The sequence below is a fragment of the Podarcis cretensis genome (genome assembly GCF_951804945.1).
Source record: "Podarcis cretensis genome assembly, chromosome: 16".
NCBI lineage: Eukaryota > Metazoa > Chordata > Lepidosauria > Squamata > Lacertidae > Podarcis > Podarcis cretensis.
Window position 1 is genome coordinate 5,442,790 of NC_137186.1, and position 17,924 is coordinate 5,460,713.

The 17,924-nt window shown below is 46.3% G+C and overlaps 1 protein-coding gene across 1 annotated transcript; it reads right to left on the reverse strand.

Annotated features, from left to right (window-relative positions):
* Positions 1-200: 200 nt before the first annotated feature.
* On the reverse strand, positions 201-12,715 carry ECM1 (extracellular matrix protein 1). Its single transcript, XM_079958206.1, has 7 exons — positions 12,576-12,715; positions 7,617-7,718; positions 6,424-6,767; positions 4,152-4,589; positions 3,386-3,606; positions 1,711-1,798; positions 201-1,421 (listed from the first exon to the last, which is right to left on the reverse strand). Exons 1-7 carry the CDS (start codon positions 12,649-12,651, stop codon positions 1,242-1,244), a joined length of 1,449 nt encoding a protein of 482 aa, XP_079814332.1. The 5' UTR covers positions 12,652-12,715; the 3' UTR covers positions 201-1,241.
* Between the last annotated feature and the right edge of the window lie 5,209 nt (positions 12,716-17,924).

Here is a 17,924-nt window from a genome sequence, read left to right on the forward strand (position 1 = left end):
CTATTGTTCACTGCCACATATGCATTTTGAGAGAATTTCAGAACTAGTACCAAGAGCGCATTGCAGTAATCTGACCTCAAGGTCACTTAACTCATGTCTATCCCTGACCAGGAACAGAGCTGGTAGACCATTCCGACTTTTTTCCAGTGAAATTTCCCCAAATATATAAGTAAAATAAATAAGTCGGATAACGGAAAGGATTCATCTAAAAAGTGGTTTATTAGAGCCCTTTGCCTTGGGCAGATATCCATCCATACAACCACTTCACTACGATAGGAAAACATGTTCTGTGAGCTCAGTTATAGCTGGGAAACAAAGATCGATATGCAATGGTGTGACTTGGCAGAGTAACCCACAAACTCCCCTGTACAGTGTTTCCTTCTGGGCTAGTATGTTTTCTGGGCATGTTTCAATAACCATTACACCACACCAACTCTTCCCTTGTTATTTTATCCACCGTCCCCACCATCATTCCTGATTGCTAGAGCCATGTTGGTAGGGCTGTACCTGCCTAAGATCAGCAGAAAAGCTACTCAGAAATAAAAGTTCCCCTTCTCCAGTCCTTCAGGCCCTGTGCTCCTGTTCCGCTTTCTTCACTAAAAAAACCAAAACCACTGGCACCCATCTACCTAATTGGAGACCATCCTGATCAACTTAAGTTTTGCACAAATCCAAAAGCAGATTCTACGGAGCAGAAGGCAAAGCTCCAAATTACAATGACGACAAAGACCCTCCAGATATCTCACGAAGGTCTGGAGGTGTCTGGTTTGAAGGGAATGAATTAAACTTTTACCAGCTGGCCAATATGGTGGTGGGGGAGGGAGGTGGCACTCGCTAGCAAGAGAAATCCTCTCTCTGCTTTCCCCCAAACTCCCCTTTTGAATCAAAACGCCTTTTAGCACTTTGGTGACGGAAGACAAAAATCAGACACAACCTTTTCTTTAAAAAAAAGGACTGAGATGTTTTCCTTGGGTCGCGACTGCCTAGAATTTAAAGTGCGTACCGCTGAGGGCTTCCAGAGGCCCCCTTAGTGAGAGGTCAGTGTGTGCAGATTGCTTTTTGCTCCCCACCCCCCACTCTGCTTTGTCTTGGGGAGGGAGCAACGTCTTAGATAGTTGATAGTCTATAGGTCAGGGAAGCAGCTAACCCACTTCCCGGAAGTATGGAACCAGCCAGAGAGAGAAGAGGATAGAGGAAGGGAAGAGGCACATTTCAGCAGTAGAGGGCGAGTCTGTTCTGATTCACACGGACGGCACCGTTGGGCGAGTGATCTGCACAGAACTGGCGAGAGACACGTTGTTCAGGTAGTTGACGTTGAAGCAGTTACTGCGGGCCTCGCCCTCCAACTGGGAACAACATTTCTTGGGGTCTTTCCACGTTTTCTTCTGGGAGCTGCAGAGTGCCACAATGAACTGGGATTTCTGCGGGGAAGAGAAATAACCACATCAAGTTAAAGAATCAGGGACGTCTGTGTTACTCTCTTTTCTGAAATGGTGGGACATCATTGCCACCCATCTGTAGGGTCACAGGTCCCCATCCCTCGTTTATAGGCAGAGGAGGGAGGGGTGAAACACAAGTTAAAAGCGGAACCCCTCGTGCTCAGCTCATACTAGGCAGCTCCTAAATCAAGATCCTTGCCAACAACCCCCCCACCAACCCTTGCCTTGTTCTTTACAGATGAATGGCTGCTTCCTCCAACCGATTACTCACCACATCCTCAGCACACTGTGTCCTCTCACTGCCCTGCAACTTGCAACAGGGTTCTGTGATGTTCTGGACCAAAGCAGGGATGTTTTTCCTGCAGAACAATGTGAAAAAGTTGGGGGGGGGGGTTGTGGTTATAAAAATATACTAATGGAAAATGCCCTGCAGTTGGGCAAGGACAGTTAAACATTTATGCCACACATAAGTCTTGATCGACACGTCAACCATTTCGGATGGCAAATTCTCTTCTTTCTTCCTCGAAATTTTCTATTATCTGTATTTAGAGACTGGCAACTCTATCAAATTTCAGTTTCCCTCATTCAGTTCACCATGTTTCCACATCAGCTTGCAAATATTTTTTCCTTTAATGTCCTCACGAATGTTCATCAGAATTTCAGTGTGTATTTGTCCTAACATGCAGATCTTTGCAAAGCAATTTCCTCTAGTACAATGCACACCTGTATGTTACATTCACTAAAATATGGGATTTTATTAGCATACTTCAAGAAAATATTTGCAATTTCTACACATTGCAAAATTTGAAGAAGAACGAATCTTGGCCGTGGTTCAATTCACATATCATTCCTGGAAGTGCAAATTAGGCTTATTTGAAAAAGCAAACAGGAGTAAATTTCTCTCCCACTCCTTCCTGTCTTCAGCTAATAAGACTACGTAGACTGGAGGAGGAGGAGGATCTCAAACTGTAGACTGGGAATGGTTTGGGTAAGAGGGAGAGGAGAGAAATCACTTTGGGTTTCAGCCACAAGGGGGAGCAACAACCCTGGGTCTGAATTAATTATCCAGCCTTCCTTAAATTAATTATTTCTGAACAGCACAGTTTAACTTTTTTTGAAAGACACACACAAGGCTTGCTGCCTGCAAGCAAAATGTTGATACCAGAGGTGGCTGCAATCTCCGCAATCTGTATTCCGCCCAGTTGGAATAACAGTCATTGCATCTTTATACCACTTGCTACTGACAGATGCCCTTTTCACACTCCCACCCCACCCCCCTCCAGTATAGGAATTCTTAAAAACACTTTTTTCTAGCCGGAGAAATGCATGGCACAAATCAGAAAACCAAACTTCTCCAGCCTCCCCTGCAATCTACTTCCCGACAGCCCAGCAGAAACCTGAAGCCCTCTTGATATTCCACTGCCCTCAGAAGTTGGGGAGTTCTGTGTGACAACCCCTAAGTCAAGGAATTCCCTCCCCACAGAGGTGCGTCCGGCACTATCATTATGCAGTTTCTGCCATGTATTGGAAGAAGATGCACCTTTCAAACCTGGTCTTTGATACCTGATACAGTGGTACCTCAGGTTAAGTACTTAATTCGTTCCGGAGGTCCGTACTTAACCTGAAACTGTTCTTAACCTGAAGCACCACTTTAGCTAATGGGGCCTCCTGCTGCTGCCGCACCGTCAGAGCACGATTTCTGTTCTCATCCTGAAGCAAAGTTCTTAACCTGAAGCACTATTTCTGGGTTAGCGGAGTCTATAACCTGAAGCGTATGTAACCTGAGGTACCACTGTATATATCTTTACAAGAGCCACCCTTTTCCTGTGGCTGCCACTTGTTGGAAACTGTTTATGATACTGAACTTTAAATTGCTGTAGCTCGACCGGGGACCTGAAGGGGAAGGGAAGGTAAGTAACTGAAACGGAATAAATAACCATACTTACTGCTTGGTGAGAAGCGTGAATTGGCCACAGAGCGAGTCCAGGAGGTCTGGGGTGACCTGACCGAGGTTGACCTGTTGAATTTCCTGGTCGTAGGCTGGGTATGGAGCCAAACTGGCAAAGCAACCATAACGGGCCTCTCCTGCAGGGACTTTACAGCAGAAGTGTGGCCTGGTCTTCACAGAGAACTCCTGTTTGCAGTACTGGGTCAGAACCTTTTCCCACTGGAAAGGAAAACAAAACAGGGGGAGGTCATGGGGGGGGGAAACAACCTCTAGAGGTGAACGAAAACCCATCAGTTTCTTGCAGCTCCTTGCGGTCTACCAATCTTAAGTTCAGTTCTCTACAGTCCTCATGAAAATTCGCCAGCACTTTCATTTCAGTTTCTTCCTAATATGTACATTTTTGCATGCTACGTATGTGTTTGCAATTTCCCCAATATAAAGCATTTTTGCATTTGCTAATATAGACCATTATATGCACAATTTATGCATCTGTGTACCCGTTCCTTGGTTGGAAAAAGCGACAAACTTCCCAACGGTTAGCCTGCAGGACTGCAAAATTCCAAAATGCCACACTGGGTGTTACCCCAAATCAAGGACAAATCCTTCATTGTGAACTGCTCAGATACTTTGGCTGCATGGGAGAGGCAGCTTGTGTTCGAAACAGACCATAAAGCATGGAATGCTGGGAGAGAAAGGGATGCTGGGAAAAGACCCAAGCAGGAGATTCCAGGAGTCCCTCCTGACTCACTCACTCACTCACTCACCCCTTTGCGGGCACAGACGGCATCCTCCTTTCGGCAACATTTCTTAAACTCATTTTCCAAGCGGTTCACAGCCTGGGCTCGGCGCACCAACCAGCCAAAATGTGACTTTGGAAAGATGCTGGCCAGGTAGGTGGGCCGGAATTTACGCAGCTTGCAAATATTTTTGATGTTGGTGCTGGTGGGCTCTCCAGGAGGAAAGGTGACCTCTAGAAGCTTCAGTGGGTTGACCTGCTCCGAAGGTTTGCACCGGGAAGGATTGCTGCAGGTGACCGGCTGTGATGGACCTTGACCATCAGAGCTCTTGAAGTCATAATTCGGGAAGAGGGAATCCTCGTCAAAGCAGCGACCCCGGCTGGCACCTTCCAGCATGCAGCAGTGGTAAGGCCTGGTCTTTATCGAGAATTCCGCGTCGCAGAACTGCTCCAGAACATCTGACCACTGGAGCAGGGTGGGGAGAGATGAACGGGTCAATCAGATGGCGAACCAGAGTTTTTATAGTCTGGGCCCAAACTCAAGAGTCTGCTTTTGATACCGCATGTCTGTCTGTCTGTCCTGGGATGTGCAAGGCAGCACCAGACTGAGAAGAGGACAGATATTGGCTGTGTAAAGCAGGGGTCAGAAAACTTTCAGCAGGGGGCCGGTCCACTGTACCTCAGACCTTGTGGGGAGCCGGACTATATTGGGGGATGATGATGCAAGAGCCCCACATCCCCGGTGGCTGCTTACCCGTGTCTTGAGAGCGGCAGGGGCTGGTGGCGGCAGAGGGACGATGAGCGGTGCACGAAAGGGCTCCGGAGAGGGGCAGCTTAAAATGGCAGCCGCTTGAGCGCGGCTGCTGCTGGCACCAACAAAGCCCAGCCCCCTTCCTCCTCTAGGCAGGGCAGGGAGAAGCCAGGAGGAGGGAGGGAGGAGGAGCTGCCACTGCCGCCATGTGAGGGAGAGGGAAGGAGAGGGAAAGAACACGCGCATTGGCGATCCACGTGGCGATCCCCAGACCATCCACAGGCTGGATCCAGAAGGCAATTGATCTGGCCCACAGGCCTTAGTTTGCCGACCCATGGTATAAAGAGTGACTTTGCCTCAACCACAGCATGCCCTACCAACACATCTGGAGGGAGAGGAGAAGGAGCTTCAAAAGCCAACCTTGAGAGACCAGATCTGTGCAAAGATGTGTGGACCCCCCAAAGCCCTTTGAAAGGAGTCCCACCAGAGTCCCACAGAGGCTCGGTTTTAGGCTCCAACCTTTGAAAAGCTGAGGATGCATCATACAAAGGCATTGTTGGCCTTCACAACCAGTGCAGTATCTGAGCATGTCACAACCACCACCGAGGGGTATGCTATACTACATACACACAGCCCAGACAAAATCTCATCAGATCTCAGTTGTGTAGAAGTCACCTTTTACAGAATAGAATACCTCTCGGCATTACTCCTACTGCATGAGGAAATACAATGGCTTAGCCACAGATGTTCCCAACCCTGATAAGAGCATAAGATTAACAAATTTGGGGTGCGAATGATCAGACCTTAGAGACTGGGATTGAGCCAACTATCCCTTTTTTAAAAGGTTCCCACCAAAATGCTCCGTAGGGCATGTTCAGCACTCACAAAATCCATGCATGCAAGACTCTTCCTGCCTTTTAAAAAAACAGTGGAAAGAATTCAAGCTCAAAACCAGTCTTTCCAAGGAGAGATAAAGAGTCGGACACGACTAGACGACTAAACAACAACAAAAATATGCCTAAGAGCAGCAGCCCCCGCCCCCACAAGGCCCCCGTATTACAGCAGTTGCCATATTTGTCAGACCAACAGCGACAATGGTAGATCAGATGTCGGACTACAACTCCAATCAGCCCTTACTCAGCATGGCTGGGTGACGGTGGGAGCTGGATTCGGGCAACAACTGGAGGGCCACAAATGTTTCCCAACCCTGATAGACACATAAGATTTACAGATCTGGGTTGAGAACTGTCAGCCTGCAGAGACTGGGACCGAACCAACAGTCCCTTTTTAAACGTTTTCACCAAAATTCTCAGTAGGCTGATTTCAACACCGACAAAGCGTAGAAGAAAGTTTTTTTAGACTTTCCCAAAAATATAAATAAATGGTGGAAAGAATTCAAGCTCAAAAACAGTTTCCCAAAGAGCGGCTAGGAACATAATGTGTCTTAGGAGTTGCAGCTCCTGCCCTGTAATGTACCTAAGAAAAGTGCACCCGTTATCACAGCAATGTCATTTTTGTCAGACCAGGAACAACAACACTAGCAACTCACCACACTCTGGCAGCAAGGAAGCTTCTCGCTGTCAGGCAGCTTGCAGCACTGGCCAACCCCGGACTCCATGTTGTTGAGGGCATCTCCCTGGCGGCTGAGGTGACCGAAACCCGTCTGGGGCACATTCCAGGGCCCATAGTAGAGCTTCCTCCTCCCTTCATTGCAGATGTTGCCAATATTACTGATGTTAGGTTGGGCAGGTGGGAATTCGTCCAGTCTGTAGCGAGGGGGGAGCCGGGTGCACCCAAAGGCACTGCTGCAGCTGGGCCTCCTGCCCCTTGGGCTGAGAGGAGAGGATAACCGTGTCTGGGGCTCTCCATTGACTAGCAGCGGGAGATCAAACTCTGGGGAAGAGAGGGATGGAAATCAAACAAGGCGCACTCACACCTCACATGCATTAGCTGGGAAGTGCCCGTTTTGAAACTAAACCTTTAAATATTTTTTTCTTTTATTATCTTGGAGGCAAGGGAAGTATAAGTCTATGAACATTCTTTCTTACTCTATGGGAGATTTCATTATCAGGTGCCATGTAAAGATAAATGTAGGTGTTTGAGAATTTCCAAGACATCAGCAGTCGTTATTTGGGTCGCTGTGTGGTGATACATTTCCCTTCAGACTGGTGCTGTGGGTTAAACCACAGAGCCTAGGACTTGCCAATCAGAAGGTCGGCGGTTCAAATCCCCGCGACAGGGTAAGCTCCCGTTGCTCGGTCCCTGCTCCTGCCAACCTAGCAGTTCCAAAGCACGTCAAAGTGCAAGTAGATCAATAGGTACCACTCCGGCGGGAAGGTAAACAGTGCTTCCGTGTGCTGCTCTGGTTCTCCAGAGGCGGCTTAGTGCTGCTGGCCACATGACCCGGAAGCTGTACGCTGGCTCTCTCGGCCAATAAAGCGAGATGAGTGCCACAACCCCAGAGTCGGTCACGACTGGACCTAATGGTCAGGGGTCCCTTTACCTTTACCTTAGAGTTAGAAGGAATCACAAGGCTCAAACCCTGAAATTAGGAGTCTCATGCTGTACTGACTGAGCTACCTCAGGTTGGTATTACCTATTCAAAACAAATACATCAATCTGTCCCTGTACAATTCTCTCTTCTTGCACAGCCCAAGGTTTTCTGAATAACCTTTTCCTGGAGAAAGTGGCCCCAATCCCCAGCATGGATTGTAATTAGAATGGAGAACCTTGAACCCTCACCTCCCAGTTCATCATTATCTAGTGTCCTCTGAAGCAGAACCTCCCGTGGGATCTCGGCCGGAGGGATTTCCTCTTGGAGAATTGGCTTCCCAAGTTCAATAACTAAAGAGAGAATTGGGGAGGAGGGATTAGAAGATGTTTTTAAGCAACAACAACATTTTTTACTGAATTGATACCCCTGCCTTTCATCTCTAAGGATTCCAGGGTGGCAAACAGACACACAATTTAAAAACAAAGCAAAAAAAAAACGTTGTAAAATTCTAAAAAAAAATTAAAAACAGTTTCAGTTGAAAACATGCTTCCATCTAACAATCATGGGGTTGCCAGGACCTATATCAGCAAAGTCAAACTAGATCCAGCATCACAAATTTCCCCCCTTATTTAATTTGGGACTTCTCAAGAGCATATAGTCTTGGTTTGCAAGGACAAAAGAAAGTTTCGCAAAAAGCAATAGCTATGGGACAGAACACCTGCTTGGCATGCAGAAGTTCCCAAGTTCAATTCCTGACATCTCTAGGTAGGGCTGGGAATTCCCCCTGCCTGAAACACTGGAAAGCCTCTGTCGGGCATTTGTAAACAATACTGAGCTAGAGGGACCAATGTTCTGACTCCGCATGAGGACTGGAGCCTTACTTTATTTTAAAGGGACAGTGCCATGGCTCAGTAGCAGGTACGCTGAACCACAACTCCAGAGTGGAAGTGGTGTGTTGATCAGGAAGCTGCACGAATACCAAAAGAATAATTGTACCCTGTACTAGGAGAAGTCAGGACTTGGCCCCCAGGGCATCAAGGCCTAATTAAAACAAGCAGCCATAGCACAAGAATGTGACTTCCTTAATATTTGACTTAAGTCATGTGGCCACTCTGCCCAGATTTGGTTGGGGCAGAGCTCAAATAGAAGGGAGACTTTGATTGAGGCCGGTCCTACTATTAGACGTGGCTGCCTCTGGTGGCAGGTAGACATCGGGAAGGAGGTGTTGGCCCCGAGTTTCCGTGTGAGCAGTGGAGGATACTGACCTAGGGTGGTATCAAACCAAGTTCTAGTCAAAGTAGACCTATTGAAAATGGTGGGCTTAGCTCAGCCATGCCCATTCAATTTCAATGGCTCTACTCCGAGTAGGATTAACACTGAACACACAACCCCAGTATTTTAAATTGTTTTGCCCAGGAGCCTCATTGTGTGGGATAGATATTTTCTTTTTTTTTAAAAAAAAAAAGTAGATTTGGAAATCAGAATACAAAAATGATTTAGCACACGTCGCCAGCTCCAGCAAAACTGCTTTTATGGGCTGGAAGGCCAGCCATGTGCTGCCGGAACCAACTCTTTCTTGCTACAGTTAATCAGCCTGGTTAATCAACTTCCTCTTGTCAATTACAAGCACAGTTCTCATGGATGAGTAAGCACAATCAATTCCAAAAGAAAAGGAAGTCAATACACTCTGCCACCCGCTAATTAACACTTGCGGCAATGATGGAAGTCTGGCTCGCTCCGTGGGGCCAGTTTCCTGGGCAGAGTCAGCCCGACTACCTTATCTGTCTTGTACATATTTTGTCCTTGACTTCCTGTGAAGGTTTCTACCCATTCTTTTGCAGCATAGCTCCTGCAGCTTCAAAAACAGGTGCCGGAGATTCTACAGGTGCAGCAATCGGGGGGGGGGGGCAGAGAGAGAGAAATGGCCCCTGTTGAGTTCTTCAGTTCCGCATCTGGCAGGCCACACAGATGCTTCTCTACCCCTGATCTAAGTGACCAGCTATATGTGCTATATGACATCACCATGTTCAACATTTCATTGCAAGTCTCTGGCAAATGTGTTTCCTCCCATGTAATCTTCTTCTTTGGCGATCACTCGTAGTCAAGTTAAGATTGTCTTCCATAAACACAGTATCACATTGTGTAGGGTGTCAATAGTAACCAGGAAGGAAGGAGAAGATTGCTGCCTACACACCATACATTTTAAGCATACTTCCCCCCCCCCAAGAATCCTGGAAACTGTAGTTTACCTCAACACAGAACTATAATTCCCAGCACCCTTAACAAACTACAGCTCCCGGGATTCTTTGTGGGGAGTGATGTACTTTAAATGCATGTATGATGAGTCTAGTTGGTTTACGAACAGAACGAGAAAAGCCAGCTTATTCTTCTGGTCTTGCGGGGTGACGTTGCCATTGTGGCAGGGAAAAGTCCTCTGGCATCAAGAGCTGCTTTAAGTTCTCTGCAAATAATGGCCTCAGAATCCACTCCCTGCTTAGGGAAGGTAAATATTGTATCATGCATGCCGAGGGAATGAGATCTAGAGGAAGCCACCCACCACAAGGTCTTGGGCTGCACCTGACATGTGCATTCTTAACACATACACCCCTTTTCAAAACAAGTAACAGTTCATTCTCACAGCCAGCGCAGCGCTTTTGTACAGTTTGCACAGCCAAAATCCCTGCTGGTTGCTCCTCGTGGCAAAAGAATGGCAGGCTGGTTGCACCATCATACCCTCACATCAAGGGAGGGGGTTCTAGGTTTGGTATGGACAGACTTTAGGTTTGTGGGATCTACTTTGTGGTGTGTGGGGTTTTTTGTTTTTTGTTTTTTTTTTGTTTTAACTAAAAAACCCCGAAGTTCAGCAACAAGAGACAGGTGCACAATAGAGACTGAGCCTAGTGGACATATGCTAAGAATTAAGGAACAAGGGTGTCTCTGGGCATGTACTGAGACCAGATGGTCAGTACTAGAATCAAGATAAGAAGTCCTTCCTTTCAAAATTCTACTTCTGGTCACCCTACCACCAAGCGTTCTTTTTCAGCATCTAATAGGGGTGTTGGTGTTTGGGTCATTCTTGTTGCGGATCAGGAGCTCTTGCTGAACTACTGCAAATCACCCGGTAGACCATGATTGACCTGCGCTGCTCCCAAGGATGCTACTGTTGAAAAGGTCTCTGTAGCCAATTGTTTATGCTGTGCAAGGGGCTTGACCACAATGATGCTTTCAAACATCCCAGGTGATAAATAGCAGAAACTTCACTTCCTTCCTTCCCCGCAAGCCAGCTTGTCCTCCAAGCAATCACCAAGAAACAACAGACCTTCCAAAACGAACGACCAGCTTCTGCACTCCCTTTGTTTACTTTGAGGTTCGGGGGAACATGCAGTGCATGGTGGAAAATCTGAGCCACTGCGCTCCACTAGACAGAGAACTAAGCTTGGAGACCTCAGAGGCCTGGATCTCAGGGCTTGGCTCTGCCATGGGACAAATTATCCAATGCCTCAGCCTCAGTTTTCCTCATATGTAAAATGGGAACATCTGTAGTGGCCTATCAGAAAGGCTTATTGTGAGGCACTGTTTTGGGTTCTGGGCTTTAAATTTTTGGTTGGGACACACACATGCATTTTGGGAGGGCTGTATTTTCTCTGTAACTCAAGATACACACAGCATCTTGGACACAGCAGTACAGTACTATTCTTTACAATCTATTATGTTATGGTATGTGTCCCTTCAATCTAGAGTTGTTCTTTTATCTGATACTACTTCTTCTTTTTCCCCTCTCTTTTTTTTGCAGAGGGAAGGAATCGTTTAAATTTTAAAACATTGCAACACAATTTGGCTGGAAAAAACCAACACCAAACAAGACGACAGATTTCACAAGGTTAATCAGGAGATTTTTTCAGATCCAAAGCCAGTGTCACATTTTTCTCCAGTTAAAGCTACTGAAAATCATGATTTATCGCCCAGTTGTGCTAGATTTCACAATGCCTAGAGTGTTTGGGGTTTTTTGCCCAGTGGCCTTGAAAAAATTGTCAAATACTTAAGAGGGTCAGCAAGTGTGTAAATAATTGGTTTTTGGATCCAAATCACAAGACTGATGATAGATGTGTTGTTTTGAAGCCTTATGCAGCCTGAGCCACTAAGACAACAGCAGTTCTGAAACACGATTAAGGAAAGAGAACAACAATGTTGATTGATTTGGGAGCACCCAGCGACACAAATAAACATAAAAAGATAAAGTAGAGGCTGTGAATAGCTTCTGGATCTGTGCTCAGAGAATAAAATGAGAGCTGTCTTGAAATTTCAAAATGTAGGGAGACCCAAACCTTTGAGAAAACTGAGGTAGATTGCAGGCCTCAGAATGGCTTAATCTTTGATTTACATCTCAACAACGTTCAGGGAGTCTGAAGGAGATAACAGGGGTTAGCTCCTATAAAACACAAAAGGGGCTGGTGTGTGTGTGTGTGTGTACAGTATGCTGAAAGTTCTCTTGCCTGTGTATTCATACACCCTACATTTAAAGCACACAAACCACTAATAATCCCGTGAAGTGTAGTTTGCCAGCTCACAAAGCTACAAACCCCAGAACCCTAAACAAACTACAGTTTCCTCGGGGTGGGGGTGTGCCTGAAATGTGTGGTGCCTATGCAGCGAGCAGTTTTTCCCTGCAGTGACAATAAGGTACTCTCTCTGAAACAGCTGGAAGGTGGGGGAGAATAGGCAGTTTCAGAGAAGACTTGCACAAGCAGGGAAGGATCCAGAAATTTAAAATGTGCACCCCCCGCTTTATAGGAGCGTGGCACTAACACACATAAGGCTGTGTACATGCCATACATTTAAAGCACATGGCTCTCCCTACCCACAACTCCTGGGAACTGTAGTTTCTCAAGGGTGCTTGGAATTGTGGGCCTGTAAGGGGGCAAACTACATTTCCCACGATTGTGTTTATGCGTGAGGGTGCTAATAGAGGAATAAATGTGCTTTAAAGGTATGGTGCGTATGCAGTCTAATGCACCGGTTGTTCCCGGCTAACAGGCAGCACGGAGGGCACTGCTGCCATGCCAGCTTGCAGATCTCGCTCGGCAGCTGTCACCTTGCCCTGCACACATCTGCCTTAGTTTGCAACAGGGAAAGGGAGGTCAGGAAACAAGTAAGCAAGCAAGGTCCCAAATTGTCATAGTTAGTGATGGGTTCTCGAGTAGGCTTACCTTCAGGCGCAAGAGTGGCGGATTGCGCCAGGACTAGCCAAGAGGCCAGGAAAAGGACCAGCATCTTCATAGCCATCCCGAGTCAGTTGGAGTCTTGCTTCTCTCAGGGGTTGTGACTCCAGGTGGTTCCTCTCTGCTCCTTCTTCTTGCCTGAGCTGCTGTTGCTGCCGGTTTGCTGGCTGCTGCTGTGCTCTTTTATAAGGCTGGAGACTGGCAGGCGAAAACTGAGTCATTGGCTGACGTAGGGAGACACGCCCTGGGTGCTCATGAGCCATCAACCCACTACCACCAAAACCACAACTGGAGGGGGTGGTGCAGGAGGAAAGAAAAACAGAGGCATTTCCCCCCTCCTCCTCCTCCTCTCTCTGCCCCCTCCCCAACCTCAAGCCCAAGCATGATTCCTTATTAAGGATCAGGTTTCAAAGCAACTGCTAACAGATAAATAAAAGAGGAAGGGAGAACATTCACCGCCTATTATGAAATTATCACCAGATCATTTCATAATACAGTATAAAGGAGTTGGGGGAGGTGATGAATACACCCTAATGCAAATCTGTTTAAAGAATGTGTTTGACTTTAGGGTTTAAAAAAACACACACACCAAAAAAACCCCACAAGCAAACCAGTTCTGTTTTATCCTTTCATCATGTTGCAGCTGATCTCTTTGTTGCAGAGACCCACCTGGTGGTGCAGGAAAAAGACTCAAAATAAGTAAATAATGTCTCTTCCCAACTCCCATCTCCACTCCCTACAAAATCAGGCAGTGCTTCTGAATAAAAAAAACCTGCAGTTGGGGACAGCCCATAGTGCAGAGGTGAAGCATCTGTTTTGCATGCAGAACGACCCAGGCTCAAACCCTTGAATTTCCCGGTACAGTGGTACCTCGAGTTAAGAACTTAATTTGTTCTGGAGGTCCGTTCTTAACCAGAAACTGTTCTTAACCTGAAGCACCACTTTAACTAATGGGGCCTCCAGCTGCCACTGCTGTGTGATTTCTATTCTCATCCTGAAGCAATGTTCTTAACCCGAGGTACTATTTCTGCATTAGCGGTGTCTGTAACCTGAAGCGTCTGTAACCCGAGGTACCACTGTACTGTAGCTTCCTGTTGTCCCGTTTAACTCAGAACCGCAAGGACTGGAATCTTAGTTTTAGGGGCTGTGATACATCACAACATTGTTCCCCCCTTTCTGACCTTCAAAAATATTTTTTTACTTAAGATGCCAATGCTGACAGATCCAGTTGTGAGTTACAGTTTTCCAAAGAAGTCACCTCCTCTCTCTGAGATCCCGCTGCCCACTGCTGAATGTGCTTGGCTGATGTATTTTTTCAAGTTGAGATCTCCTTTGGATCAAACTTTGCAAAGAATAAGAAAGTGTCTGGTCTGTTGACAGTGAAATGTCAACACTGTTTTGCAGAAAAAGAAGCTAGACTCAGCAAAACACTGGTGACCTGGGGTTATGGCTGTTGTTCCATCGCAGGCCCTTTTTAGCATGCCTGAAATTCAGTCCCAACAGAAACAGTAGCTGCTGCTGCTGCTGCAACTAGAAAACAAGCCCCTGGCAACATCAAATGGTATATTTTAAGGGAGATAAGGCCTGCGCAGGCTTGCTAGAAGGGGATCTGTTATAGAACCAAGTGTGAGAAAACGCAACTCAAGTTCTTCTCTGTATTTGCAATTGGAACAAATGGTGGCAGAAAGCTAGCTCTCTCTCTCTCTCTCTCTGTGTGTGTGTGTGTGTGTGTTTGTGCTACACATAAAATCATCATGTTTGGGGGCATATGGTTTTGTTTCGTTTGTTTTGGGTTTTTTACTTGTGTCCATAGCGGCTTGGAACTCACAGCTCAGGTGTTGTCTGAATAGTACAAGAAAGGTAAATCTCACATCAGTTTTATTCTACTTTTAATAGAGGAAATGGCCAAAAGACCAGTGTAAAATAAAAATGATGATGATTCTTTAGCATAACAAATCCCTTGGACAGAGGAAGGTGTGTATTCTGCATTTGTAAGTTTATGCTGCAAATTCTGCGTTTCTAAGAATCTGAGGCCCAGAATCAGCTCTCTCATTTACCACCATCACCAAGTGAAAAAGTTTCTCACTCTCAAGGCTGTGAAGAAGTTACGCTTGTAAAATTGTGGCAATGAGTGGGAAAATCCCACTAACCAGAATAGGAGGCAGTGCTAGGTTTATTATGGTTAGTACTCTGGCTGAAGGTAAAGGGACCCCTGACCATTAGGTCCAGTCGTGGCCGACTCGGGGGTTGTGGTGCTCATCTCGCTTTATTGGCCGAGGGAGCCAGTGGCGTACAGCTTCCGGGTCATGTGGCCAGCATGTCTAAGCCGCTTCTGGCGAACCAGAGCAGCGCACGGAAATGCCGTTTACCTTCCCGCCGGAGCGGTACCTATTTATCTACTTGCACTTTGACGTGCTTTCAAACTGCTAGGTTGGCAGGAGCAGGGACCGAGCAACAGGAGCTCACCCCGTAGCGGGGATTCGAACCGCTGACCTTCTGATCGGCAAGTCCTAGGCGCTGTGGTTTAACCCACAGCACCACCAGCGTCCCAACTCTGGCTTAGTGGAAGTCAAAACAAATGATCTGGATATTATAGGCACATTTGGATTCTTGGGATCATGAACAGCTTCTCCCTGAATTATGATCTATTTTGATTGTGTACATGTTAAAAATTGTTACAAAAACTAGGGCTCTTCTGCAGAATTATGATGAAAGAGCAAATTGTATACCTCTCCATTGGGGAAGGGTTGTAAGTCAAGTGATAGTAGATCTGCTTTGCATGCAAGAAGGCTCCAGATTCTGTCTACAGTGGCATTTACAGTTAGGGCTGGGAATATTTCCTACGTAAAACCCAGGAGAGCTGATACCAGTCAGGGTAAACATTACCAAGCTAGATATATCTACTTATAGGAACTGATTGCCTGGGGCTTCTCGTGGTGCTGGATGGACATTTAGCACTCAAAAGGGTTTCTCAAACTTTGTTGAAACTTTACTCCCCTTCCAAACGGTTTGCTCAATCTTCCTGGACGGATCTCTTTACGCCCACAGCGGCACCACAAGCACCAACTGCTTAGTGGGCGAGCATGTGAAAGACCTCGTGAACGGCAGCATATCTCCCTGCCGCCTACGTGCCGAGATCTGTGGATCTGGGTAATAGGGCCAGCCCTACCCTGGAACAGAACGGAGATGGTCACCTCACGGATCACATTCGGGTTGCCCTTGAAAGACATTCAACAGGTTCCATTATGCATACAGTGGTACAGTACCTCGGTTTCCAAACTCTTGGAAGTCGAACGTTTCAGTTTTCAAATGCCGAAAACCCGGAAGTAATTGCTTCGGTTTTCGAACGCTTTTCGGAAGTCAAATGTGCCACACGGCTTCCATATTGAGTTTTCCGTAAGCAATGCTTCTGGAAATGCATGCTTCAGTTTTCGAACGTTTCGGAAGTCAAACGGTCTTCCGGAACGACTTATGTTCGAAAACCGAGGTATCACTGTATTTTAAAAATCATGCATTATATATTTTTTCAATCTATAGAGGGCGCCATTCAGATGTTTTGCCAGAGGCAACCCAACTTTGCAGTGTGAGCAGCGGCTTTAAAAAAATGGTTAGACCTCAAAGGCTAGAAACTTGGGTGAATTGGGGTTTTGAAGTAAACAGGAACTGGCCTGGCAATGTCTAGCACCCAGAAACACAACCCTCCATATTGAGAGACAGGACACCTTTGCTAGGGCAGAAAAACAACGCACCACTTCGAAATTTGGCGATACTTCAGAATTCTCACATGTAACCTTCTTGCAATTTGAGTTTTTCTTCAGGTCTAATCATTTCTTTAAGCCACTAATGGAAATCATTCAGTACCTAACGGGTGTTCCTCCTTCCCTTAAAATCTAATAAGGTCCACAATTCAAGAGGGCTCAGGTCGCAGTGGTAGACTATGAGCCTTGTATGCCAAAATAATAATAATAATAATAATAATAATAATAATAATAATAATAAACATTTCAATCTGTGCAGGTCCAACTAAAAGCACAGGGAAGGATGCTCTTTGTCAGAGACTCCGTGGCTGTTGTCAGTCAAAGGAAATTACGCTAGGTTTGATCAGGGGAGAGGAACAGTTTTCAGACCAAGGGCCACATTCCCATCTGGGCAACCTTTCAGGGGCCACACCTTAGTGGTGGGTGAGGCCTGAGGCAAAAGTTGGTGAACAATAAGCTAATTTCCATGTATGTGAAGCAGGGCTGGTCAGGGTGTGGACTAGGGAGATGTGGCATGGCTTATGAGGTGGGAAGGGAGCTCAGTAGAGTCCAAAGGGCCAGGCATAGAGGCCTGGAGGGCCACCTTTGTCCCTTGGGCACCAATAGAGTGATCGACCCTATAGCAGCTCCCTGTGTTCCCTGACTGGAAGATTAGAAAAGAAAGAAATAGAGTGAGATTATACATCCAAATTTGCAGGGCGAGGGGAAATTAAAATAAAAAAGAGGATAACTGACAGACTGAGAGCTTTCCTCACCCACGTCCTCCCCACATCCCTGCATTTTCAAACAGGGATGGATATTCCCATCATGCTTTGCTTGTGAACATCCCAGGAGTGAAGGAAATTGCCACAAAAAAAAGAAAGAAAAAGGGAATTGTAGTTTACCCCCCTTACAGAGCTATATTTCCCAGCACCCTTAAACTAGTTCCCAGGATTCCTTGTGGTGGAAAATGTGCTTTCAATATACTGAACTAGATGGGGGACACACAGAGCCCGCTGTTCTTATTATGCTATCCCGTTTGGGCACGCCAGCAAGCATGAAGAAACGGGCAAAGAAAGCAAAGCAAATAAATAAATAAAAACAACAAAGCAGCCAGGAAGAAAAAAAATTGAAAACAACCGCCATCATTAAACGCTGTTAAATGAAGCCGCCAAGACTAGGATAGAGGTTGAATGAGCTCATTGTTTCCCTCAGTTGAGAAATAAGCCAGCTTCCGATCCTAGGAAAGCACCTGCTAAAACTGCTTATTTGTGTGGGGAAAGGAGGCGGGGGGGAGGAAGATTGTATTAAATGTGTGTTTTCTCACCCTCCCCATCTTCATGGCGTACGTGGTTAAAGTTGCAAGGCTAGGCCCTGCTTGCATTGTGGGACAGCAGCAATGAGGCAATAAGCTTGCTTTTTTAGAAGAAGGGAGATTAAAACTGACACTTTCAGGGGATTAATTGCTCAGGTTGGAGGTGGAGAAAGGTGGAGGGGATGCCCGGTTTTTGTAACCTACACTGTTAGCAGAGTTCCCACAAGCGCACACTATGAAAGCAAGCTGCCTGGAAATTACAACCTTTTAAAAACTTTTCTCGTG